The sequence below is a fragment of the Ambystoma mexicanum genome, chromosome 3q (assembly GCF_040938575.1).
Source record: "Ambystoma mexicanum isolate Mex_15411 chromosome 3q, UKY_AmexF1_1, whole genome shotgun sequence".
NCBI lineage: Eukaryota > Metazoa > Chordata > Amphibia > Caudata > Ambystomatidae > Ambystoma > Ambystoma mexicanum.
The window spans coordinates 1252772007-1252798166 of NC_090926.1; the positions used below are offsets into that span (position 1 = coordinate 1252772007).

General features: G+C 46.2%; 1 protein-coding gene across 4 annotated transcripts in view; it reads right to left on the reverse strand.

Moving 5' to 3' along the window:
- Positions 1–1756: 1756 nt before the first annotated feature.
- SMARCA4 (SWI/SNF related BAF chromatin remodeling complex subunit ATPase 4) overlaps positions 1757–26160 on the reverse strand; it is a 648210-nt gene continuing 623806 nt past the window's right edge. For all 4 annotated transcript variants that reach the window (XM_069604251.1, XM_069604249.1, XM_069604250.1 and 1 more), the window contains one exon: positions 1757–2306. In XM_069604251.1, the coding sequence (XP_069460352.1) occupies positions 2274–2306 (33 nt within the window). In that variant the 3' untranslated portion in view covers positions 1757–2273. The remainder of the gene's footprint in view (positions 2307–26160) is intronic.

Consider the following 26160-nt stretch of genomic DNA (forward strand, 5'->3'; position numbering starts at 1 on the left):
AGCTTCATTTTGGCACAACGACCGATCTGCTGTGACTTTAAGGCTGCAGCATCCCAATGCCTGGGGATCCCTGACCATCATAGAGTGTATTGTCTTCGGAAGTGCGAATCTGAAAACATTGCAGAGGACGCTAAAGAAGCAGGACATCTTTTTCCAGAGTCTCCTCACCAGCGTCCAGGACCAAGGGATCAAGTAACTCCTAACCGGAGCTGTTCGTCATTCTTTGGCGCTGAGAAAAAGGCACAAAAATCACAAAAGGCAGCTGCATCAAGGATAATGCATTGCTACAGAGCCTCTCTCTCTCTCTCAAGTGCTGCCGCAGGAGCACACCAGACGTCCTCCCTTTCGTCACCACGACCAAGGACCAGGAACAAGGGTCTGCTACACTGCAACAGAAAGGCATCCAGCTGGAATGACTTCATAAATTCTCAGGTACTGCGGGGCTTGGGGTACATCTACCTCTTGCCATTTATGGTGCTTCCTAGCTTGGGGAGTACTATTTTACCATCTTTTGAGTTGACCTCAGCTCACTTGCACTAGCCTTCCAACTTGTGCTTCTTGGAGGTGGCTCCTCTAGAGCTTCTGTGACTTTCTATTGAACTACTGACTTTTCTAAAACATTTTCTAAGAAGAGAGCATCAGAACTTTCAACTGGCCTATTGACTTTGGCTGTCTTTGCCCCCTGAAGGCCTCCTTCTGAACCTATTGGCTTTGGCAGTGCTTGTTCCCTTACATGTTAAAATTGTAGATCACTAGTATTGCTGGAATAAAAGACTGCCTACATCCCTCTGGGAGAATCTGTTTTTCAAAGTACAATGTATGTTTCTTTCCCTCTTTAAAACTCAATATTGTAATGGTGATCACAAGTAAGTGCCAATACGGACCTCAAATGATGTCACTCAGTGTCAGTGTCCTGGAATATGTATAGCATAAGAAAGGTTAGTCACCTACTATTGCTCTTATTGAATTGAATCCTAACTTTCAGATTATTGTTACTAGTAGCTGCTGCGTTTTAAAGAATGTTTTTAAATATCTATGTGTATATATAAATACATATGTATACTATAACTAAGTGTGCGAGTGTTTACTTGGATACCTGTATTTGCTGAGTTCATTGTACAGCTTTACAACTCACATTGACCCCTCTTGAGATAGGCCTGGCTGCTCACTCACTCTACCAACTTGTGTAGTACAGGCCTATATATTAAAAGGTGGGTGCCTAATACCAAGAAATAAGTTTTGTAAAGTCCTACACCACTTGGACTCTACACATTCTTACCCAACAATCATTTTGCCTTAATAGTGCAACAAATGAGATATTTTTCATAGGCATGGCCATTCCCAACCCCTGCACTTTGCTTGGCCTCCCTCAAAGAGCCCTAGCCTTACACCAGTCCTTAGCGCAAAGCACTGTGGCTTTTTATTTTATTGCAATATGCAGATCAGAGAACTCTCCAACAAATATGCCCATCACGTACTTATGCTGAAATGGATCCTACTGTATGCAGCACAAAGTGGAGGTCATTCGGGCCACTGGGCCCATTGTGAGAGAATGACCATCTGTTGAGGGCAGGAAAAAAGCTTTTTAATGTTTCTGGATATAAAATGATACATGTTATTCTGTTCATGCAAGGGGGGTATTCTAATCAGACCCTCCCTGACCCTCTGCCCCCCATACCCCACCTTTCCAAATAAATGCTCCATGTCAAGAACTAAAGAGAAGTGCCCCATGAAATGACACCAGAAACTGGAATACTTAATTTTATTTTAATTTATTACTGTTTGAAATCCAGTGATACTGACACACAGACATACACGCAGACATACACACAACCAGTGCAGCCTCTCAGACGGGAGGCAGCTGGAGATTCGTGACCTGCTTTTGATAAAATACAGTACTAGAGGAAGTAAACTGCTACATACATGCATCCACGTTTAACTACAGTTATTCCAATATACTGCGCCCCCCCCACCCCAACTCTACCGTCAGAAGAAAAATATATATGTACATATGTCAAGGGGTTTTGGCGCAGTCCTGATACTCCTGTAAGAGTTAATGCTGATCCCAATCCTACAAGTGCCTGAAGCGGAGGGGCACAGCGCCATCCACATCCGGCAGCATAAATATGGAAGAGTTTGGTTTTTGTACAGTTTGTTTTCAAGTCCAATACTAGAACTGTTGCTACCCGTTAAAAACAGTGAATATAGGAATGCAGCTCTCAGTGCTTTGGAAGGAGGAGCGTGGCAGTCCAAGGAATGTTTTCTGATCCAAGTCAGTCTTCGTCAGTACCACTAGGAGACCGCTCCTGGGGAAGGAAAAGGGGAGATGTTTAGCAGGAATGAGGGTTGCACAGTCAAAGGGAACACCCAATAGTACGGCCTCTAGATCCAGATCTATTTAATAACAGAGTCATGACGTACAGAGTGAACAGTAACAGGGGGCAGAGGCAGTCGCTGGTTACGATGCTTTTACAAGTAGAGTGATTTAACGGGGCACTGCAGGGGGATAGGAAGGTGGGGCTAAGAGGAATACTTGCATCAACGTGTGCCCTCTACCCCTCTTGCTGCTCTGACAGAGCATAATCTTGCATACAACACAGTAAAAATTAGAAGAATATACATTCCATAAAACCAGATGGCACATGGTTGAGAATGGAGCACTTCAAAAAAGAATCTGTTCTCAAGTCGATAGAAACGGTTGATGTGCACTGCTTGTTTGCTTCAGCTACCCAACACACAGGTAGCAGTTTAGATCTCAATACATGATGCAGTCTCACCGGTATTAGAAAACTACAATCTCTAAACAAGAGATAAGAAGCTACTTATATTCAAATCACATTCTCCATCATAGCGATCTTTGATGCAACATTCCCCATTGCCAGACTTGCAATCCTTGGCACATTACATATAAAGACGATCATAAAATACAGCATCAAACAATACCCAAACAATCAAGCCTTTTCAACTCAACAAATGTGTTGATGACAACTAAGCACCTTAGGAGGCCTCCTCGGCTTTCAACCAAGCAGCACCTTGGGAGGCGTTTGGGTTCTCGTAGCAACTCTTTGCAGAGGACAACCAAATCAGCATTTATTTTTACTGATCTCTCCTCTGATCCGTCTATCAACATTTTCAGCTGCCTCTCTTGTAAGGGACTCATTGGGGCAACAGTAAACACAGACCCAAGTGATCACAGTTCAAGGGTGTTTATTAAACTGTATGCTTGGTTAAGAAAAACGCCTAATCTAAACCTAAAGCTAAAATGGCAGCAAGCTACAACCATCAAATAATAAGGCAGTCCTAGTAGTGTCTTGTCAAATAAAAATGGCCTATACTAAAAACAAACTATTGCCAATCCTTACCACTAGGTTACACAAGAGTGTGGGATAATGTTCACCAGAAAAATGTTAAATGCTAAAGGTTATAGATATTTTTACCGCACACCGTCACCAACGGCGTTGGTCCCCAGGCGCTCCGGCAGATCTGCAAATGAGAAGGTGGGATGGGTTAGTAGAGGGAATAGGATAGTGAGAGGAGTGGTGTTCTGTTGGCAGCTTCAACTCGGTATACACCATGTGCTGAGCTTTTGGCGCGAGTATCGGAGCAATGTCGGTCCTCGTGTGCTGTTGGTGCGGTTTATGTGTTGTAGCAGTGTGGTGAAGTGCATGGGGCTTGCAGTGCGAGAGGTGGTTGTGTTAGTTTTGAGCGAGTTAAGTATGTAGAAAGTTTTGAGTTTTTTTGGCTAGTGGGTTATATGTTCTGCAGCTAATCACAGTATGGCTGAATGCCTCGATTTCGGGAATTCTGCCTGGTGTGAAAACGGCTAGACTCGAGAGTCCTGTATAATGGGAGAGAGGCCCACGCCCACCAGAGCAATTGAGTATAGTACCTCACTTTGCTGGATTTGAGAAACAGTTGAATAATTCAGTGCAGTCCTAAAACACAGCTAGAATCAAGAGTCCCACGCCTGACAGAAATTTCCGTTTTGGCGCGACGCAATGCCTGTTTTATTATAATGAACTATGTCTACTGTTGTATTCAAATGAACTATGTATAGTGAGGCTAGAGTGTCTATTCTCCTCGGGTGTCGGAGCAGAAGTAGTGGTCCACTTCTTACCCTACCATCCAAGTAAATATGCCTGCTTGAATTTTCGGTGTGGTACGGGCCATGATGCTGTGGATCAGTCGTCTAAGTGATTTAGTCTTGGTCTGACTACGTGTTCAGTCTGTAGTGTCCTCCTCTTGGGGCTATCTCTCAGGATGTCTTATGGTATGTCGTGGGGTGCATTCTGTTGGAGTTCGGTTGTTTGTTGGGGACCAAGGTCGGTCTCGTTATTCATCGAAAAGAAAGACGTGTTCACAAAAATAATAAGGATGGTATGCCTGGGTCTCCCTTCCCTACGTTTTAAACACAGGACATGGCAGCACTCCTGAGAACAGCACACTCCTGGGCCGCTCCAGCACGAGGCTCCCTATTCCATTCAACGATATCAGAACATTCAGGGGCAAAGTCTCTTTCCACAAGGCCTCTTGCCTTAGAAGGCCTGCTGGATCAAAACAACAAACAAAAGTCCTTTTGGTGCTCTTGCACATTGGGCAATTGCTTTTCACCCCTTGCTTCTCCTTCCGCCGGGCTCCGATTCTCCTTGCAACGTAGGCCTCCCTCTGACGGGTTCAATACGGCCTTTCACTCTGAATAGCAATACTATCACGATGCATGATTTACTGCTCTTAACTTTTCTTTTGGCATACCTCCGTCGGGTTCACATAGCCATCTTTAATACAGTTCATGAATTCCTAAAAGTTCATGATTTGCTTCATCTCATCAGAAAGCTTTCTTTCCCTTCCTTTAGCTTTTTCAGCATCCCTTTGTCGTCGGGTTCACGCTTGCCTTATCTCATAATGTTCACAATCTCTTCAGGAAGCAGTGTTTCCCTTCCCCTAGCTTTCTTTGGGCAATGGGTCAGAGACTTTTGATTGTACAAGAGATTTGACGTGACCCTTGTAGGACCACTCTGACACCTCACACCGCTCTTTCCTAGGGCCTTCTGGTACTTTCAGTTATAACCCAAAACAAAAAAGGGTCAGCGAGAGTCCTTCGAATGAGCACTCCGACGGCACCTGACCACTCTGCAGCGGGCCCTTCCCTGGGCTTTCCCAAAAGTTTAAACACACACAAGTTTTGTTTTCAAGTACCTTGCGTTCATATAATGTTGCCACTTGCAACCTTGGGCTTAAAAACAGTTCAGTTGGCTATCAGCTTCCTCCGACTCACCGGCTGTGCTGAATCCGTTGGCTTGTCTTGCTTCTGGATTCAAGGATGGTACCACGGTAGCCAGAATGCCTCCCTGCCTGTGATATCAATGTGGGAGGCCCCCATGCACCGTTCACATCGATTATTCCACACGCCAGCTACGAACCCCTGTTTTAGGATTCCCCTTTCGGAACCTTTGCATGTCTGAGTTGAAAAGGGCGAGGCAGTTCCCCGTTCGTCATCCCTCCAGGTGTTGCCGCCTTTCTCCTCCGTTTAAACTGCCGGTCCGGTGTAGATGTTTTCTCGTGTGTTCGGCCTTGCTCTAGTGTGCTCTTGTGCTCCGCCTTTTATTCCTGTGGGGAAGGTAAACGGCTGTCAGGTTTGTGTGGTTACTGTTAATTGCCCGACTCTGCCTGACCCTTGTGTTGGGACATGTCAGGTAAACGGCTCTGGTGTTAGTGGTGTTAGTCTGTTGTCTGTCACGGTGTAAGAAAGTATCCATGTCAGAAAGCGGGGGAGGGCGGGTAGAGCTTCTAAGTGTCCTACAGGGTTGGATGGGGAAAAGGTGTTACAAGGAAGGGAGTACTGCGTCGCAACCTTCGGTGTCCCACTTCCACTCCCCGAAGACCCCGCATCCAGGTGATCCTCCCCCAAGAACTGGATCCTTCAGGTGTCTCCCACTCTGCCATTAAATATTGGATGGCTTTACACACTGATGTTAAACTCTACCAAAACAGAGGTGCTCTTCTTCCCTGCCAAATACTCTCATCTCTTACCCTGCCTATCCAGTCCCCAGCCAGACACACTCCCCTACTCCTCTCCAGCTACAAACCTAAGCGTCATCTATGACCCTTCTCACACCTTCGTCAATAAAATTGAAAAAGCGGCTTGCCTCAACCTTGTAAAAATTAGAAAAAAATCAGGCACCTACCTTCCCTTCAACACTGCCAAGCATCGCTAAACCATGTGTCTTCTCTAAAATTCACTACCAGGACTCTTTGAACTCCCTCACGTCACACCAACTTCCTTGTACCATCACCAGGCTAATGATGCAAAACAGGCCAGATTTAAATTTCTTCTCCTGGTTTACAAATCTATCCACGATAAAGCACCTGCGGATCTATCCTCCACCATCCAACTCTACAAGCCTCCTAGTAATCTTCGCTTGCCTCCTCGACTAAAGTTGTGGCTCCACGCCCTCCCTGTGCTTCCTCTCACTTCCACTCTCTTCTTGCTCAACTTGCATGGAATTTGTTAGGAGATGTATCCGTTTTATGCATAATAGCCCCTCCTAGTGAGACCTCCAGCACTTTTTGTTTGACTTCTGGATCTTTTTCTTTTTCTCCTGAATGAGGAGAGCCTTTTCCCCCTTCATTCATTCTTATCTGCTCTAACCATGGGAAATCTGTTCTTGATTTTTTACCTTCTTTTATGGAGTCTTGCTTTCCTCCATATCTCATAAGGGCATCAGTGTTTCACATTTGCAGCACCCAGCACCCTATGTGCAGTGTTGCGGGGGACCCTTTGGGTTCTCCATTTATATTCTTCTCATTTTCCATAAGAACTACTGTTGTTAAGGAAAGAGATTTTGCATCCTTCCTAACATTTTAACCTATGAGAGATTAGCACACACTACCTTAAGCAGTGTGCTAAAGGGATACCTAGCGTCCCCCTTCACTCTGCTCCTGTAACATTTGGGCTACAGTGACAACCCTAGTGTTATGGCTGGTGGCAGTGGATGTGTTCTACCAACTTTTATGCTATTTTCCACCGCAGGCTGTATCCCTCACCTCAGTTATGCACAAAAAGGTCACATATGTTTTAATATGGTGGCCCTTTTCTTTTTTTGCCATTTTTTGTGTGGGTGACGTTTGATAGCCCTTCTACCATTCTGGGAGGGGTAGTTCTGAATGCGAGTTTTGTCTTTTGCTGGACCCCTTTGTGTAGCCTGCCTAGGCTCCAGTGTGTCTTTGAGGACAGGAAACAGGTGAGGAGTTAGAATCTCCCCTGTCTTTTGTCTGATGTGCCTGAAAGGAACCAGTTCCCACTGGGGGGCTGGCTGTCCTGATAGGACAGCCACACAACCCTTTCTGTAAACTACAGGGAGAGATTGCAGAGGTGTGAATGGCAAATTCAAAATAAAAGGTGGTGAGGTTCCTGAGGCAGAAGGCAAATCGACCATTGGAACAGAGGCTCTGAAGCTCAAGAGTACTACAGACGTCGAAGTAGATTACTGCTGCTAGAGCTGAATAACCTCCTTTTCCTTCCAACAGAGTGAGTGACTTTATACATTAATAAAACTGTCATTTCACTGTAACAATTGTGGGTGCACGCCACAGTTGGGGAGAATTCTCATAGAAGTGCTAATTCCCTTCACCTTAGAGACCCCAGCAACTTTGCTGGATTTTGAGGACATGATCATTTTACCTGGAAAGAGTGCGGGCCTGTAATTTGATGTGTGTTTTACTCTTGTGTTTTTTGATTATGGAGTTTTAGATAACTCCATAGGCATCATCTTTTCATTTGTGCCACACATCACCCTCAGTGCAGTGACACAGGGTAGCCTTTTTAGGCTGTCCCAAGGTATAAATACCTTCTCTGCGATAAACTACTGTTTCCCAGAGAATGTAAAGTTAAATTGACTTTACTAGTCTTTTTAAATTCCTAGACCCAGCACACACTATCTTACATAGAGTGCTGGAGGGGTTACCAAGTATCCCCTATGTCTAGAAACTCTAGCAGTAAAATGCTACCCTTTCCCATCATAATAATGATAATAATATCTTTGTGACGCCGGAATTGCGGGCGTTATTTGTCCCCTAATACCAAAGTAGCCTTACTATAGGGCTACCAACTGCATACTATTAGCAACCTCCAACAGCAAAGTGTGCCTCCATCAGATGCCACGAGGCTCCCACCACTCCAAGATGGCCGCCTGCCTGATTGAACCTCTTCCGACATTGTTCACCTAGTGCTGCTGCCCTCTGTGCCTGTGGATTGGCTGCTCCCCAGTTATTGTCAGCCAATCCAAACCGAGAGGCGAGAGCCGGCCCTCTCCACGAAGGCTCGACTCACAAAGGCTCCCTGTCCCTTGCCTGTCCTCAGCCTTCCTCGCCGTTCGCCCAAACTCCCTGTCCGTTTTCCTACCTACCTCCCGGAAAAGTTCGAGTTCTACGCATCAAAGGCACAGATTGTCCTGCTACGACCAGCTGTCTTCACAACTGTAAGACTTTCAAACGCTGTAACGCTTTTCCAACTGTCTGCACATTGCATAACATCCACCAATCTACTTACTGTGTCTGCCTATTGCTCTGATTTCTGGTCACCTCATCATCCATATGCACTACCATACTACCGTGCTTGTCAGGAGCTCCCACTGCACGCAATCTAGCAGTCCTATTGTGCGAGCGGCATTACCGCCTCCTAACTGCTAACCTGCAATATGCTGATTTTACTACGATTTGCTTTCATCCGCGGTGCTAACGTCTTGTCTTCTGATCATATTGCCAATGCTTAATCCTCCACACGTGCTCACGCCCTGCCATATTGCTGATCGCACACACATGCTACCGCTCCATGTGCATTCAAGCCTTTGGCATTGCTGCTTCTAATGCCACGCAGACGTTCATGTATAGTGGTGCCCTGCCGCATTGTTGATTTTGCTGCTCCAGGTAGCCTAGAATAGTCAGCCCAAAACTGCTGCTCCCTTTGAACTGTGTGCTGCTCTCTGTATTGCCTTTCTCTGAAAATTGCTGCCTGTTCTTAAACATATATCACCACTTGCATGCTGCACATGTTGAAATGTACACTGCCCACTTTTGAAATGCCCACTCTTCGCCAGTCTTAATAGCTGTCCTTTTTGAATTATGTTGCCCTCTCCGAACTGCCTATTGCCCACCTTCTTTAAAAATCGCTGCCTGTTTGAAATATCTGTTGCCACTTCTATGCTGCCCATTTTGAATTGTGTGCTGCCTCTCTGAGCTGACCACTGCGCCTCACTTTTGAATGTGCCCACTTGCTAGCCACTGTGCCTTAGTCTATTGACCACTGCGCCTCACTTCTGAATGTGCCCACTTGCTAGCCAAAGTGCATTAGTCTACTGACCACTGCGCCTCACTTCTGAATGTGCCCACTTGCTAGCCACAGTGCCTTAGTCTATTGACCACTGCGCCTCACTTTTGAATGTGCCTACTTGCTAGCCATTGTGCCTTAGTCTACTGACCACTGCTCCTCACTTCTGCATGTGCCCACTTGCTAGCCACTGTGCCTTAGTCTATTGACCACTGCGCCTCACTTCTGAATGTGCCTACTTGCTAGCCATTGTGCCTTAGCATATTGACCACTGTGCCTTAGTCTATTGACCACTGTGCCTGCCCACTGTACCTTATTCTGATTTTGAACTACTTGCCTTCCTGCCTATCCCGACCCAGTTGGCTCCCGCTCCACCTCAAACTATTCTATCGCCATCTAGTCAACCTCACCCAATTACATCCAGATCTTACACTGACCACCCATGGCAAACTTATACTTAGCCACTCTCACCCTAACAGCTACACTCGCCTTGCTCCACCACAACACCACCACCCGCCACAAACCCCGTCCACAATCACCCCCAACTCAACATCCCCCATACACCTCGACTATGGTTTTCTTTGCAGCCCAACATATTGACCAGCCTAACGGCACCCTCAGCCCCATAGAATGGATCCGCTGATTTGCTGCCCCACCCACTCCCGGGAACCCATGCACATTGAAAGACAGAAACCTGAGACTTGGTCTCGGTTCATAACCCCCCCCAAGGCACTCGCCAAAAGACACTACTCCCCTCATCCCACGCACAATCAAGCTAACACCGCTCATATTTTGAATATCACCCAAACAGCCCCCTTGAGCACCTCTGAACAGCCACTGATCAAAGGCGCCCTCATCAATGCCCGCTCCCTAGTCGCCCATGCGCTTGATATCGCAGACTTCATCTCTGCCAACGACCTGCACTTCCTGGCCATCACTGAAACCTGGCTGCACCAAGCAGCAGGCCGAGCTCTATCCCTCGACATCCCTGAAGGTTATTCAATACTAAGGAAAGACCGGGACATAGGTAAAGGAGGAGTAGCCGCCTTCATCGCCAAAACATCCCTTGGCCTTAGACTAACCCCACCGCCCAGCTTCCGGTCTGCAGAACTTCTGTCAGCCAAGCTCCAACTCTCTGCTACACAAACCGTACTATTACACCTCCTCTACAGACCCCCCAGCCCCATCACCACATTCGAGGAAGAGATATCTGACCTCTTGACCACCAACACCAAAACAGGATCTCAAATTATCCTACTTGGCGACCTCAACCTCGGGCTCGGTGACCCAAACGATGCCAATGCGCTCTCCCTGGAAAGCGCCATCTCCCAGCTAGGGTTCAAGCTCAGAATCACAGACCCTACCCACAACAAAGGCAGGACCCTGGACTGGCTAGCGGATCTCAACTGCTCTATAGCCATCACAAAAAACGAGCAAACTGCATGGTCTGACCACCACGCCATCTCCTTCTCCATCCAAGGGAAATCACAACCAAACACTCCAACCCCCATCATCCCTCAAACCCTCACCAGAAATAACCGTAACATTACCTTACAAAACCTCCGCCCACTTATAGACAATATCCTTACCCCCACAAACATCGCTAACCTAGATGCGGAGAAACTTGCTGACCTCTACAACAAAACGTTAGAATCAGCAGTAGACACCATCGCTCCACTCAAACTCACCAAAGCCAAACCGGCTGCCCACATGAACAAATGGTTCACACCAGAGCTAAAAATCCTCCGAAACTCCAAACGAGCCGCAGAAGCCACCTGGAGAAAAACGCCCAACCTACCCAACAAAACTCTACTCTCGATAGCAGCCACCAGCTACAAGACTGCCATCCTCAAGACCAAAAAAGAGACATATGACAACAGAATTGAGAGCGCCAAATCCAAAACAAAAGAGCTTTTCAATATCCTCAGGGAACTCGAATCCCCCCCTACACTGGCAGAAACCTGTGTGAAAGATGCAGACTGGTGTGAGAGGATTCAAAAAGCCCTAGCAGCCAAAATCACCATGTTACAATCCAAAATCGAATAGAAAAAGCTTAGCCTATCCAAAAAAACAAACCATCCACTGCCCACCACTCCCAAAACACCCACTTGCCCCCCTTCTCCTTCTCACCAGTTTCCACCAAAGAAGTAGAAAGCATCATTAAGGGCCTCAAACCCTCCAGATGCCAAGGGGACTCATGCCCAGCTCCCATCATCCAGGAAGGCGCCAACAGTCTGGCCCCTTTCATAACGGCCCTTATCAACGTATCCTTCAAATCAAGCTCAGTGCCTAGCAGCCTCAAGGAGGCCTGGGTCTTGCCACTACTAAAAAAAACCTAATCTAGACCCCAATAACCCAACCAACTACAGACCAATCACCACCGTTCCCTACATCCTAAAGATCTTAGACAGAGGGGCCTACCTGCAAATACAGAAGCACCTGGAAGACGACAACCTCCTGGGTCTCGGACAATCCGGCTTCAGGCCAAGGCACGAAACAGAGTCAGCCCTACTGGACCTAAAAATCCAGATGGACGAGGCAAAGGCCAAGGGTAATCTAGCCATTCTCTTACTGCTAGATCTATCAGCAGCCTTCGACCTCGTCGACCATCAGATCCTCACGGAACATCTGATGACCTCAGCGGCCTTCTCTAACCAGGCGACTGCCTGGATCCAGTCCATCCTAGCCAACCAAACCACGCCAGTCTTCTCCCCGGTGGCCTCAGCACTCCCTGTCCCCATCACCTGCGGCGTCCCTCAAGGCTTGTGCGTCTCGCCGACCCTATACAATATCTTCACTAAGCTATTGTTTGACCGCCTAGATAACCTGGGTGTCACATACACAAACTATGCTGACGATACCCAGGTTCTCATCACCCTATCAGGGTGCTACGATGAGGACTCCACCAAAATCAACAACCTTTATTTGGAGATCCAAGCCTGGATGGCAGAGCACGGCCTATGCCTCAACGACGAGAAAACGGAGCTCCTTCTTGTCGGCTCCCAACCACAGTTAAACAAACTAGACCCCCGCTACGCATCCATCAACATAGACAGTAATCCAATCACAGTAGCCAAAGAAATTAAAACCCTAGGGGTTTATCTAGACTCTACTCTCTCGCTCAAAAGAAAGGTGAATGCCACAGCCTCATCCACAGCTTATACAAATAAGCTTATCAACGCCTGCAAACCTTTCCTATTTCCTTCCAGCTGCATTACTCTCGCCAGAGCGCTAGTGCTCTCAAAAATTGACTACTGCAATACCCTCTTTCTTGGCACGTCAGAACGCAACCTGAACAAACTACAGGTGCTTCAAAATAACGCCCTCAGAGCCGCCCTCAGTACCCCACGTCACACCCACATCTCCAGCATCAGGCAAGACGCTCACTGGCTCCCTGTACGAGACAGAATCACTCTCAGATCCCTCGTCATCGTCCACAAATGCCGCTCCAATGACGCACCCAAATACCTGGCAGACAAGTTCCACAATCACACATCAACTAGACCAACTGGAACGCCATACTCACATTGCCTTTCCGTTCCCAAATTCTCCCTAAAAAAAGCAGGTGGCGCCAGCTTCCCGTTCCTAGCTGCCAAACTATGGAACGCTATGCCACTAAACCTCAGAGCAGAACCCTCCTTTTTGGACTTTTAGAGCCAAAACAAAAACATGGCTTTCCAGCAAAAATTCTGCTTAATGTACTTCTTCTCCGCATGTCCTTGTCGACCAATTCCTTATGGAAAGGTCCTTCTAGTGTTTGTCTCTGCGCTCCAAACTAGGTTTGGTCCCTTTGTTCCTACGCCTTTGGCGGGCTTCAGGACTGAACACTGCCTCTGGCGCCCGAGTGTCTGGGGTGGGCGGGAAGTGAGGGAGGTGCCCGAAACTCCCTGTGCTTAGTCTCCTAGGAGACCCAAATGCACTCTGGCGTGATTGGCTGGTTGACTGTCCGGCGAGGACAGCCACCCTGCTGGGTGAGTGGCAGCTAGGCTGGAATGAATGGGAGAAAACTTTTTAAAAGGCGAGTCTCTTGGACTGGAAAGCAGAGTTGACCACTGGAACGAAAGAACCGTAGACGAACTGGAAGAGGACGGCTGCTGCAACTACTGGACCGTTGGTTTGCCCGGTGGAGCCCTGCTGCAGGTCCGAATAGCCAAGTTCACCTCGAGAGAGAAGCCCTTCAAGGACGACTTCTTCCTTTGAGTTGCTAGGACCAATCAACTCATAGGCCACCTGGATACCATTCTCGGAGCTTGTTAGGATTAACCAGGTGGAAGGACACCAGCTTGTGTGCTTGAAGAAACAACAACCGGAATTGAAGATTTGCCAATTTGCCAGTTTTGCGACCATTCCCTGTGCAGTGCAGGAGTCCCCCGATGTCCTCCCTCTTGTCCCCACGACTGATGCTCAGGAACAGCGAGATCTGCAGGAACTGCCAGGAACAGAAGTCTTCAGCTGCATCTTTTTCTTCAATCTAAGTTACTGTGAAAACCCGACCGAGAGAACTTACCTCTCACGGCGAAAGTGCGTACAATTTTGGCAACTTGCAGGCCTAGTCAGCTTGTGACCCAACATACAAACCTTTCTTCTGTTAACTACTTCTGAGAACCGTGGCAAAGACTTTTCCGTTTATATACCAGAACCGGTTTTACCTGTACAAGACACTAGTCCATTGACTTTGGCCTATCTATTGCATTGAATCAACTCCTCTGGTGAACTCAAAATATTTGCATTATTGAAGTGAACACTATTTGTTTCATTAACGTATTCCCTTTTGCTCCCACTTCAAATGCTCTGAATGTCATTTTGCTCTTACTTCAAAGTAGTTTAAATGTCTCAGAATCTGATAGTGTAAAGTACTATAGTATATTTCCGCGTGATATTGATTGCCTCCTTCTAGTGCATGTTTTCTGACTGTATAATAAATTAAGTGTTTTACCAAGAATCCTTGAGTACAAGTGTCTCCCTGAATACTTGCAATTATAGACCTCTGTGTAACACTCTTACAAGCTCACATGCACTCTTGAGATAAGCCTGGCTGCTCAGCTCGCTACCAAAAACTGTGTGCTACAGACTTATACCAAAGGTTGGTTTTGCTTACACCTGTAGTCCCAGTTGTGTGTAGTGGTCCCAGAGGGTACTGCATACAAACTTTGCCTAACAGCCACTACTATCTAAACAGTGCAACTGTCATTACAGTAATTGTTATATAACAAATGTGGGCACGAGTCTCTAATATCGAAGCAGTCACCTGTAAAAAGTGTTGCTTATATTTTCTACGTGTATTGGTTAGTCTAAACTAGTATTGACTTACCTTGCGTATATGAAATAAATATGTATATTGTCCTATAACTGCAAGTCTGTATGGGTTTCTTTGGGCTAATGTATTGACTGGGTTCCGTGTACTTACCTACAGCTCACATCCTCCTCATAAGATAAGCCTGGCTGTTCTGCCATTCTACCATTCGTTTTGGGTAGTACAGACTTATACTACGAGTTGGGACCGGTATACCAAGGGAGAGTTTTATAGAGTCTCACCGAAAGAGGTGGTGCCACGAAACAAGAAGTTCACACTGAATCACGTAGGCTGAAAACTTAGGTTGAAACATAGCAAATGTATGGGTATTAATGTGAATTGGCAGAATATGGTCGAGGCTTTGCATAGTAACACTAAACAGGTGTGGGTTATACTAAACTTGGCCAGACCATCTACTGATCGATTAACCATTGTGTATGGGTTTCCTTTATTGAAGAAGAAATGAAGAAATATGAAACAACGGAACCAGTCTCCCAATGCAAATGTGTAAATTGGCCTATGACCTTTGATATCCCCGGCATGATAGGTCACTTAACTAAACTTAAACATTCTAGAGCACCTGGGCTAAATAGCCTGTCAGCAGCAGTATTCAAAAGTGAGTACGAATTATGGGCCAATGTATTATGCAACATGTTTATGAAGGTGTGCCGAGAAAGCTGTATTCTTATATCCTGGAAAAAAGCCATCTACGTGCCTGTGTTCAAAATCGGTCGATTATCACCTGAAAACTACTGCTTGAGCTCATTGTTTGATTCCACTGGATGAGTTTTTGCTGGATTTGTGTTAAACCACTTATAAGCATGGGTCACTGAACATCACATTTTTCAGACTGGTTTTCGCCAAGGCTTTTGTACCGCTCATAATATCCGATTGCTGGACTCAGTCACAGAGCGTGCTAAATCTAAGAACATCCCATCAGTTTACATTGCCTATATTGACTTTCGAGCAGTAGTCCACCAAGTCAATCGTGAGCTACTTTTGAAGAAAATGCAGGTATTTGGCTGTGACGAGTGTCTGCTACAAATTCTTGTGGCCCCACACACTGGTACCATTGCACAGATTCGTCTTGGTGAGACAGGTCTTTTGTCGGGTGACATGCATATAGGTAGAGGCATGAAGCAGTGATGCATACTGGCGGCCCTCCTCTTTAACCTATACATTGCAGACCTTCCGGCTTTGATGTTTCTTAGTGTAAAGTGCCCACCTTGGATTGGTCAATGTACTGTTGGAGCCATGCTTTATGCTGATGACTTGGTCATATGTGACCATTTATTCTCTGGCATGAAGTCCATGTTAAACACCCTTGCTAATTATGGCAAAGGTCATGGGTTGTCTATAATTTAATAAAAACCAAAATAATGCTTGTTGCGGCTCGTAACGTAAAGATGCAACCCCTTATTACTGACCTTGGGCATATTGAGTATACCCAAAACTACAAATATTTTGGGATTGAACTGTCCAATGAAAAAGGGTACCATGAAATTGTAATAAGCAAATCCCACAAAGCTAAACATATCTTGTTTAGTGTATGTAGATTTGCATGCCAACATGCTGGGTTCACACTAGGAGGTGTTCTTGAAATCTAGAAACAGTGGTTCTGTCCTGTAACATTATACGGGCTTGACGCCCTTGAGATGCAAAATATGGAGTGGCTGCTTGAGCGGTTTTTCTGGCAATGGGTCCTTTGGCTTCCTCCTTCAGCACCTATCGAGTATATATGGTTAGAACTAGGATTATTGTCTCTAAACTTGTTGGCACTTAAACGTGGAGCAGAACTTTTTGTGAAATCCAAAACTTCCCCAATGTATCCCCTTCTTACTAAGTTAGGTGCCAACTAGTGTCTTGGACGTCTTTCAAACTTTTTGAAATTCAAGGGGGCATTTACTCGCCTATTGAACAAAATGGTACTGGGTCAATAATTACAAACACCTGCAGATACTCCATAATTATAGTCAAGTGGTGCAAGTTTGCAATTAGTTTATGAAACCACAAAGATATTTGTTGCTTTGCCTGGATCCTGAAGTGCAGTGATTTAGACTGTTTATGCGTATAAACCAGCTTACTGAAAGATCCATCCGTGGTGCGCAATGGAAAATTCCTAAAGATGGTAGAATATGTAGTGTTTGTAAAATGGGATGTATAGCAACGGTGAGACATCTTTTGACAGAATTTTCCAAGTTAGGACACATCTATATGACCTTACTAGGCCACCTGACACATGACAGTCTATAAAAACCTCTGATTTCAGGACCTACTGTTTAAACACACAATGTGGGTCAACGTACATAGCCCTATATAGAGTATGGTGCCAGGTTAAAAAACATCTTGAAAAAGCATCATCTAAATTGTTAAATAAATATTGATAGTGATGTGGAAAAATACAAATACTGACAACCTCTGAAAACGTTTTAAATGTTTAAAAGAGTTTTATACATTTTATAATCAAAATCAATGAAATAATGAAATGTTAACATCACTTAATATCACTAATCACGTTTTTAGAATATGTGCTGAAGAGGTGTATGTATTAAGCCCTTTTAATTTATGTACGTGTTGTATATGATGTTATTAATATATTGATTTGAATTTGCACTTTATTGATTTTGTAAAAGTTAAATTATCAACTGATTAAAATAGAGTCTCACCACAAGGTAGACTTTAGGAAAACTCCCCTAACAAAATGCTCTTCCCCCAGACATCCTACAAACCGTCCACACTGATTTGTGCAAAACCAAACTAAAAGCCTACCTCCTCACATCATAGTTACCCTCTTTACCTACCTCTCATTTGCCTTCTAGTAAAAAATGTTTCCCTTTCCTCTAAGATGTCGTGGCCTACACTCTAGCACTTCATCCATCATGATCATATCCCTGAGACAGCTAGTCGTACCACTTGCCTGCACTTAGAAATGTCTTATGTTGTCATTCATCTATGCAAGTCCACCCATGTATTGTCCCCAGTGGCTGTTCCATTTACTCCCCTCCATAACCTGGTCAGAATGTACCTCAAACTCACCCTATTTTAAGAAGCTCACAGCTTCCTGATCTTCTTTGATCAAAAGGGTATTGCAACTTCCTATATATAAATAAATCTACTAGTATGGGCCCCATTTATCCGGTGGAATCTATGGCTTCCTAGAGAGCGCAAGTATAGCGGGGCAAATTGTATGATGTCTTGAGGGCCTGCAAGACCATGCTTCCACAGCAAAATGCCTTCAAGCATCAATTTCCGTCCATAACTGGGAGAGCTGTAGGCAAGGCTGCCGAACTCAATCAGGCTGTTACAACAGAAATCAAGTCTCGGGAGGATAGCGCAGGGGCAAAGGGCTCGCCTTGGTAGCTAGAAGACACGGAGCAACATAGGTTTGCTGCCCGGGTCCGCGCTTAGAAACCTCTGGGTATTAAACACGGTATATATAACCTATCATATCACACCCTGCCACTGCAACCTTTTTTAGTATATAACTCAATGGTAGCCCAGGTGGACACGAGTACTTTTAAAGCAGCCCATTTTGGCCTGAGATTGGTTATATCAACATACATTTACTTAGTGAATGAGGCGGGGGGCAGATGAAATTTAGCTTTGGCTTCACCAGGGGTGCAGCTGGATTTATCACATTAGTAACCCAGTGTACCTTTTTGATAGTCATTATGGCACCAATGTTTTCAAGTCCCATTCTCAGTCATTTTGATTTTGGACTTTTCCTTTGCTAAACAAAACTACAAAACAAGCCTAGATAGGCATTACTTACCGTAAAAGCATTTCTGATGATTGTATCTGATGATTGTATCTGCTTAGATTCACATGCTGTGCATATGGTCCGACATCTAGTGGTAACCGCAGAGTATTGCATCTCGTCTTTCAAGGATCAAAAGGGGATGTCGACATGGGCGTGCTGTAACACTATCCCTAACGTGACGTGTAGTGTACCCAAGATCCCTCATGTGTCGAGGTCCCTGCGATTGTATTTTGTCTGCCATGAGGGAGCCTAATGACTATCGTGAGTGAGTACATAAAAGGGAGAAAGTAGTAAGACGTCTATGTTCCTTCCACCCGAGCGGGGAGACAGGGTGGGTGCATGTGAATCTAAGCAGATACAATCATCAGAAATGCTATTACTGCTAGTAATGCATGTCTTCTGATGCTTGTAAATCTGCTTAGAATCACATGCTGTGCATAGACTAGCGAGCAGTACCCAGAGTTGGAGGTGGGTTGTGAGAAGGAACAGTAGTGAAAAGATGTCTTAGTACTGCTTCTCCCACCTGAGAATCAGACCTAGAATGAGCGTCTAGGCAATAGTGTTTTTACAGGTGTGTACAGAACTCCAGGCTGCCGCTTTGCAATTGGACTCTAGAGGAACATTTTCAATGAAAGATATGGAAGCCCCAGTGCCTCGAGTAGAATGTGCTCTAGGCTTGAAGGGCAGTTCTCTCTTAGCAAGAGCGTAACAGAGTGTGATGCAACTGACAATCCACCTAGAGATGGCCGATTTCGAGACAGGACCTCCTTTCTCTACCAGCTGCCACTGAAACCAAAAACTGGTTTGTCTTTCTTAGTGGTCTAGTTCTTTACAGGTAAAACATGACTGCCCTGCCCACATCTAATGTGTGTAGGCTTCTTTCGGCCACGTTACTGGGGTTCTGGAAGAAAGTAGGTAGTTCGATTGATTGGTTCACATGGAACTTGGAAATACATTTAGGCGTAAATGGAGAGTGAGCGTGCAGAACCAGAAAACGTTAGAGACGATTTCTTTGTGTAGTCGCCATTCGTACTCTACGGGCAGTGGCAAGTCTCTGCGGAGTACTGTCCGAATTAGAGCCCCTAGAAACTGCTTGACCTGACTGGGGTCTAGTCTGGATTTCTTCTTGTTGATGGAGAATCCCAGGCTGAATAAGAGTGCTATCGTCTTTTGAGTGTTGGACAGGCATGTTTCGTAGGAATCCCCCGTTATGAGCCAGTCGTCGAGGCATGTATAAACTGGGACTGAGTCTCTGCGCAGATGCACTGCTGCCACTGCTAGTACCTTCGTAAACACCCTTGGTGCTGAGGCAATCTCGAAAGGGAGAACTTTGAACTGATAGTGCTTGCCCTCTATCATGAACCTTAGGTATTTTCTGTGCACCGGCAACATTGAAATATGAAAGTATGTATCTTTTCATATCCAATGTTGCCATGTAATCCCCCTGTGTCAGCAGAGGAATTACCTCTTGCAACGTGACCATATGAAACTTTTGAGGTTTGACAAATGTGTTCGCTGGGTGCAACTCTAGCACAGGATGCATGGTCAGATTGTTTTTTGGGTACAAGGAAGTATATTGAATAAATACCTTGTTTACCTGTAGAAGAGGGACGACCTTATGGCGCCCTTTTCCTGCAGCATCTCAACCTCTTGTATCAGGATGCGTAGGTGCTCCGGCGTCAGGCTTCTTGATTTTGGTGGTCTGAATTGAGGTGGTCGGCAAAACTCTACGTAGTACCCGTGGGTGAAGGTATTGAGCACCCACTGGTCTGTTATCCCCTCCCATGCACGAAGGAATGATGTTAAACGTCCCCCAACCGGGGAGGCTTGGGAGGGGACCCGGATCGGAGTGTCATTTCTGACCTGTGGCTGGGAGCCTCTGGGGGTGGAATTCTGGCCCCCACCCTTCCCACGGCGTTGTCCTCTAGGTGGATGTGGTGGTGCTAGATCCTTGACCTGAGGACTAGTTGTTTCCTGAACCATACAGGTTCTGAGGGGAGCGAGATTGCCCACGAAAGGAACGACGAGAGCTGCACCCTCTCTGTTGTGAAGGCCTCTGGGTAATCTGGTTTAAGGTCTTGAGAGTCTCATGTTCTTCTTTGGCTGTTTGAAGTTCCTCATCCATGGCCTTATCGAACAAGTTGGTCTCCTCAACTGGCTTGTTTATTAAGGATGCTTGGGTTTCAGGCTTATACCCGGAGTTTCTTAACCAGGCATAATCGGGCCAAATCCTTCCTGCTGTTTCAGCAGCGTCCAGAGTGTTCTTAAGAATTTTGTGGTTGACTTGGTTCCGAAACAATCGCAAGCAGACGAGCCCACGCTGGTTCAGGGACCTCTTGAAGGCCCTCTTGCAGCAGGTTACACTGTACATCTGAAAAGCTAGCCAACAGTGTGGTGTTGTTGGCTATTGGGGTGGAGAATGCTGCAGCAGTCGTAACCCTCTTCCCCAGTGGTACAATTTTTTGCATTCTTTATCAGGCGGTGCCTCACCCGAAGACAGGGGGACACACGCCCTCTTTCTCGTTGTCGTAACTACCAGGGAATCAGGAGTGGCATGCCCCCTAATGTAAAGGGGAAGGTCGAAACAACTTCTCCACCCTGGGATTAACCGCCCTGGTCTGAGCTGGTCTTAACAATGAAGGAGCCACACGTCTCTTAATAGAGTTCAGTAATGGAACGGCCTGACTAGCAGGAGGCTTTTTTTTTTAGTACATCTTCTACAAAATCCGAATCCAGCACAGCCTTCTGTGTGGCGATTTGGAAATGCTCAGCAGCCTTCTTTAAGATGGTGTTAAACACCATCTGATCATCCACAGGCGAGGCCTGACGGGCTGGTGTGGTAGGAGGGGAATCCATACAGAGCGTCAGGGTACGGGGTAGAAGATGTTGATTATCAACCAGATGGCTGTCTTCCCAACCCAGAACGAGCGTAACCTGTGCAGTTCATGTTGTGCACTAGGTTTGGTCGTTCTCTAGCCGACCGGTTTCTGTGGGACAAATTAGTGGGCCACATTCATCAGGGCTTTGCAAGGCATCCGAGTGTGTGCCTGCTGGTCATCACGTCTGGCAGCACGTCTGAGACGGCCCGGAACCTTGGAGCGGTCGTCTCCGTCTGCGCTCCAAGGTTCCGGGCCGTCTCACCCAACGTGCAAAGTTACCAGACCACACGGAGCGGGGAGAGGTTTTGAAAATATGCAGACAGTGCTGCCTAGTGCACAATATGAACTGCACAGGTTACGCTCGTTCTGATTAAGGACCCCCTGCCCAAGTATCTAGGGGCCTTTCCTGTTTGAGGTGAACTACCTCCAGAGAGAACATTGCTGAAGAAAATTCTTCACTGTTTTAACAACCCACACCTGCACCTGCCCACCCAGAGAAAACCTATTAAAATTAATGTTCATTTTCATTTGGATGGCAGCAAACACATGCAAAAACCAAGGCGGTAGAGCATGTGTTTTTTAGCACAACACAAGTGCACAAGAGACGACTTGGAAAGCGCAATTAGTTATATTGGCTTTTTGACAAACTCTTCTCCACTCGACATAACTGTGTCCTCCTTAGTGTGAAAACGATTTTGGGCAACACACAGTTGAAATACCCATAAATAGTCCCTGTTGATTTTGTTTTGTCTTCCCAACCCTCCATGGGATCAGCAGGATCATCAGTAGGGTTTCCAAAGGGATCATAATCCTGTACGTGGGGATTAATAGGAACCTCATCATCAGTAAGGTCAAACATTTTCTTCATGAGGATCCTCAAAGGTCCCCTGAAACTAGGCCATAGGCGTAAAATGAAGCTCCTCACGAGGCCTCTTGGGAGCAAACCTCTGAGATTTTAACACATTTCTCCAGTCTGTTCATGCACTCCTCAAACTTCTCTCTGGTCCATGATGATGAACCAGAGGAGTCCAGGGGAGGAAAGGGTTCTTCCTGACAAATTTCCTCTCTTGAACGTCGAGATTTTTCACTTAAAGTCTTGGATAAAGACAAAGGGCTCTCAGAGTAGTCTTTTCCAGGCTCTAGGCGTTGTGACGTATCTTTGGACGCGTCTTTAGGCAGTTCCTTCTGTTTCGACGTGTCTTTCGACTGTTCTTTATGTTTCACTGCCGAAGCGATCCTTGCGATACTATCGCTGATGCTTGGGGTTACACGGAGGTGTGTGGCAAGAGCCGGTGGCTGTGCAGTGGTTTTCGGCGCAATCAGGGCCTTAAGAGGTGCCAACGCTTTCTTTTGATGCGTCTCGACGGCCGTGTGTGTTTTGGTGCTAGCGCCCTTACTCTTGGATTATTCGGACACATGCTGCTGTCGCGGTTGTGGGGAGGGCTGCCGATCATCAGTATCAGCGGACAATGCCGAAATATTCGAAGTGTCTGTTGGCGCTTTGGAGCGATTCGACTGTACCGCTGAAGCACATCCGTCGTTTGTGTGCTTTGTGTGGGAATTTGGTGCGTCCCCGTTGCCGGGATGTACAGTCCCCATAGCAGGACTCACATCGTGCCTATTGGGGCCGGGGACGGATACTGCTGAGCGAGAACTCTCCACTGTCAGGTTAATGGCTTCCGAAGTGGTGCCTTGGTCATCGCTAACCTCTTCGTCACACTCGGCGGCTGTGGCGGCGGGGGAATTACTCTCGGCCTGCGACATACTGTAGGCCTCCCAACGCTTCAAACAGCGCTCCTTAATAGTTTTGGGACGAAAGAGCTTATAGGCCACAAAGGACACCTTTCGGTGATCGAGGGGAAGACAATTATTGCACCGGTGGTGCTCGTCTTGCCACGGATATTTTGCCTTACAAGAAGGACAAAATCTAAATGGAGCCCTGTCCATACGGCAGGAGTATGATAGCGACGACAAACCCAAGGGAACAAGGAGGGAAAAAGGAAAGGCATTCTTGAAATGAATATGACCACCCGACCCCACTCTCTGTACAGGCCGGCCATAAGTCCCTGCCACATGGTCGGCAGCGCCGACCAGTTCAACAGTCATCAAAGTTCCATAGTCAGCAGTTTTCGGCGGTGGCACAGGAATCAAACGTCAAGAAGTGACAATAAGAACAAACGACTGAAGGTCGAGAATATAAAAATAATGCAATGTTTTATGAAGAGCTCTGCATTAAGGTGACCAGTTAGCTGGGCAGAAAAAAACAATCTGAGGGACCACGATGCGTGAGGGATCTTGAATACACTACACGTCACGTTAGGGATGGCGTTACAGGCACGCCCATGACGACGTCCCCTTTCGATCCTCGAAAGACAAGATGCAATACTCTGCGGTTACCACTGGATGTCGGACCATATGCACAGCATGTGAATCTAAGCAGATTAACAAGCATCAGAACGGCTGTTGTCCTCACACTGTGCGGAGGCCAAATACCTTATATGGTGGTTTACACTGGTCTCTGGCCTTAGACAAGTGTTGGGAAAGATTTACTTTTTGCTCCTATCCCATCATAGATATCTATGGAATCCCAAACGTTTTGCTTTTGTTGTTAACGTAACCTGAGTTTTGAAAGTAAGTAAAGCCTTTTTGCTTTGCTGACCTTTGCTTAGTTCATTTATTTGGGAGGCTCTGATGGCCATCAGTGCAGTGGCTTTTCCTCAATTACGAAATTCCTTGTTTTTAAGCTGCACACATCAACAAATGAGGCTGGGTTACTTAGTATTCACTTTTTCTTTTGTTTTAAGTAGCATTTCTGTTACTTGCATCATGTGTTCAAGACGGGCTGGTGGCAGCAAATGTTTTAATATCAGGATTTTAATTTTTCCTCGCCTGCACTTTTGCATTTTACCGTACATTGCCATTCAGGATATCAAATACTTGTGCATGTCATGCATTTTTCACCATTCCTTTGACCTAATCTCGCAGCGCCAGATATGCCACAAAAGATAAGCTCTTTTCCTGGTAATGTGCTGCTGTATATTTGTGGCCGGATGTGGGAGGTTGGCCTTTTTGGTGCCAGTCCACATCCTGGTCAGTGTGCGTCTATTGAATGGCAGTTTGAATGGTGCAGATGTTTGCCAGTGCTGGGCTCGAGGGTAACTCCAGCTCTAATCTAAGATAAAAGGAGGTCTCCGGCAGCCATTATTCAGATCGCCATTTGGGCCAAGACCTCTTCGACCAGGAGCATCCTGCTGAACGCCCACAGATCGTTGCTGCCGCCAACCAGCATTGCCTCCAGCAAAGTCCCTGCGTAGCTCTTCTCTTTTGTTCTGATCTTGCCTTCATTGGTGCTTCAAACTCTGGACTGGTAGGTGTTAGGAAAGGTCTCTCTTTAGATACTTTCCCTCCATTTCTACAGACCCCTTAACCTTTTGCTTTTGAACTCAGTCCTGACTTTCCAGTGAAATGAAGCCTTCACTGCACTACACTGCACATTTGCTCATTTTTATGGGGGAAAGCTGACCAGTCCTTAAGGCTGTCAGTACTGGGAAACCATGTTCCCCTTTTCTTGATACATGTTAACTGCTTTTCGAGTTAACCTTTTATCATTGCACAGTGCATCTTAAAATGCTATGCCATGTGGTTTCTTTTGTATGACCCTAGACTACACTGCAAGGGTTTTTTTGGTGCTTGAATTTGTATTATTTTTGCAATACATTTTGTTAGCTTTACAGTGTGTGGCTATTAACGGTGGCTAGTGTCCCAACATGGCAGTGACACAAGGTTTTTGCTGGTTCTTTTGGCCATCTTGTTCTATGCCCTTCTTCCCGTCGTGCCAGGTCAGGAAAATCCTTTTATGGTCATGCATTGCTCGGGAAATCCTTTGTTTTCACGGGCTAGTGCAGGGCCATGTGTGTGTTGCCAGGAAGTGGGCTGGGACTGTCTGGTCCCAATCCACAAACTGGTTTTGGTATGTCTAGAGAGTATGCGCGCGTTTCACCATCAGTGGTCCTGATTGGACCACTGCTATGGGGTGTGTGAGGGGCGGATCTTCTATTCAGTGAGCAGAGTTTCTGTTTCACCTGTGTTTCTGCATAAGAGGAGTCCTACAGCCATGCCTCAGAGATCCTACAGAAATCCTGCAAGGAGCCAAGTATCCTGCCCAGCTATGAACACTGGAAGACTGTGGACCAGTCCTAAGAAAGCCTGGTGACCAACATTTGCTGCAGTGGCGTCCTATCTGGCTGGTGAACTTTAGAAGGCCTTTGGTGGTGCTTCGACCCGTGGAGTGGTGGGAACAGCCATTCCAGACTACTGCTTGGTGACCAGCCATCTGGAGTCTTCTGAAGCGTTCCTGGAACCATCCTGTGGACTGACCAACTCCAGTTTGGGTTATCGCATCTTATTATTATTTAGCATTTATATAGCGCTACAAACCCTCAGGTATCTGAGCGCTGCTTATTATTACCCATGGTGTGTGGTGCTCATTTATCGACCTCGGAAGGATGAAAGGCTGAGTTTGGCCCTGCTGGGATTCGAACCTGCGTCAGCAGGATCTGCACAGATGTCAAAGCGTTTTGAACACCACCGATATAGACTTCAAAAAGCCTGCCAAACAAACTCTGCCAAATCTGGAGCATGCCTTTTGTAAGAATCTAGAAATTAACACATTCCCTTGTTGTTTTCTGTTGCATCAACTGATGAGAGCCACACGCCTCAATACTGTAGTCTTTCCCCAAGCACCAGACACGTGAGACCCACCTTAAAGGCAGCTACAAACATGGGAAACTAGCCAAACAATAGCGCAGCCATAAATGATGTACCACAGTTGCTACCACCAGTTTATGACCCATACCGTTGGCGTGAGAAAACTCAGCCAAGGCCACAATTGGGTACTTTGGGA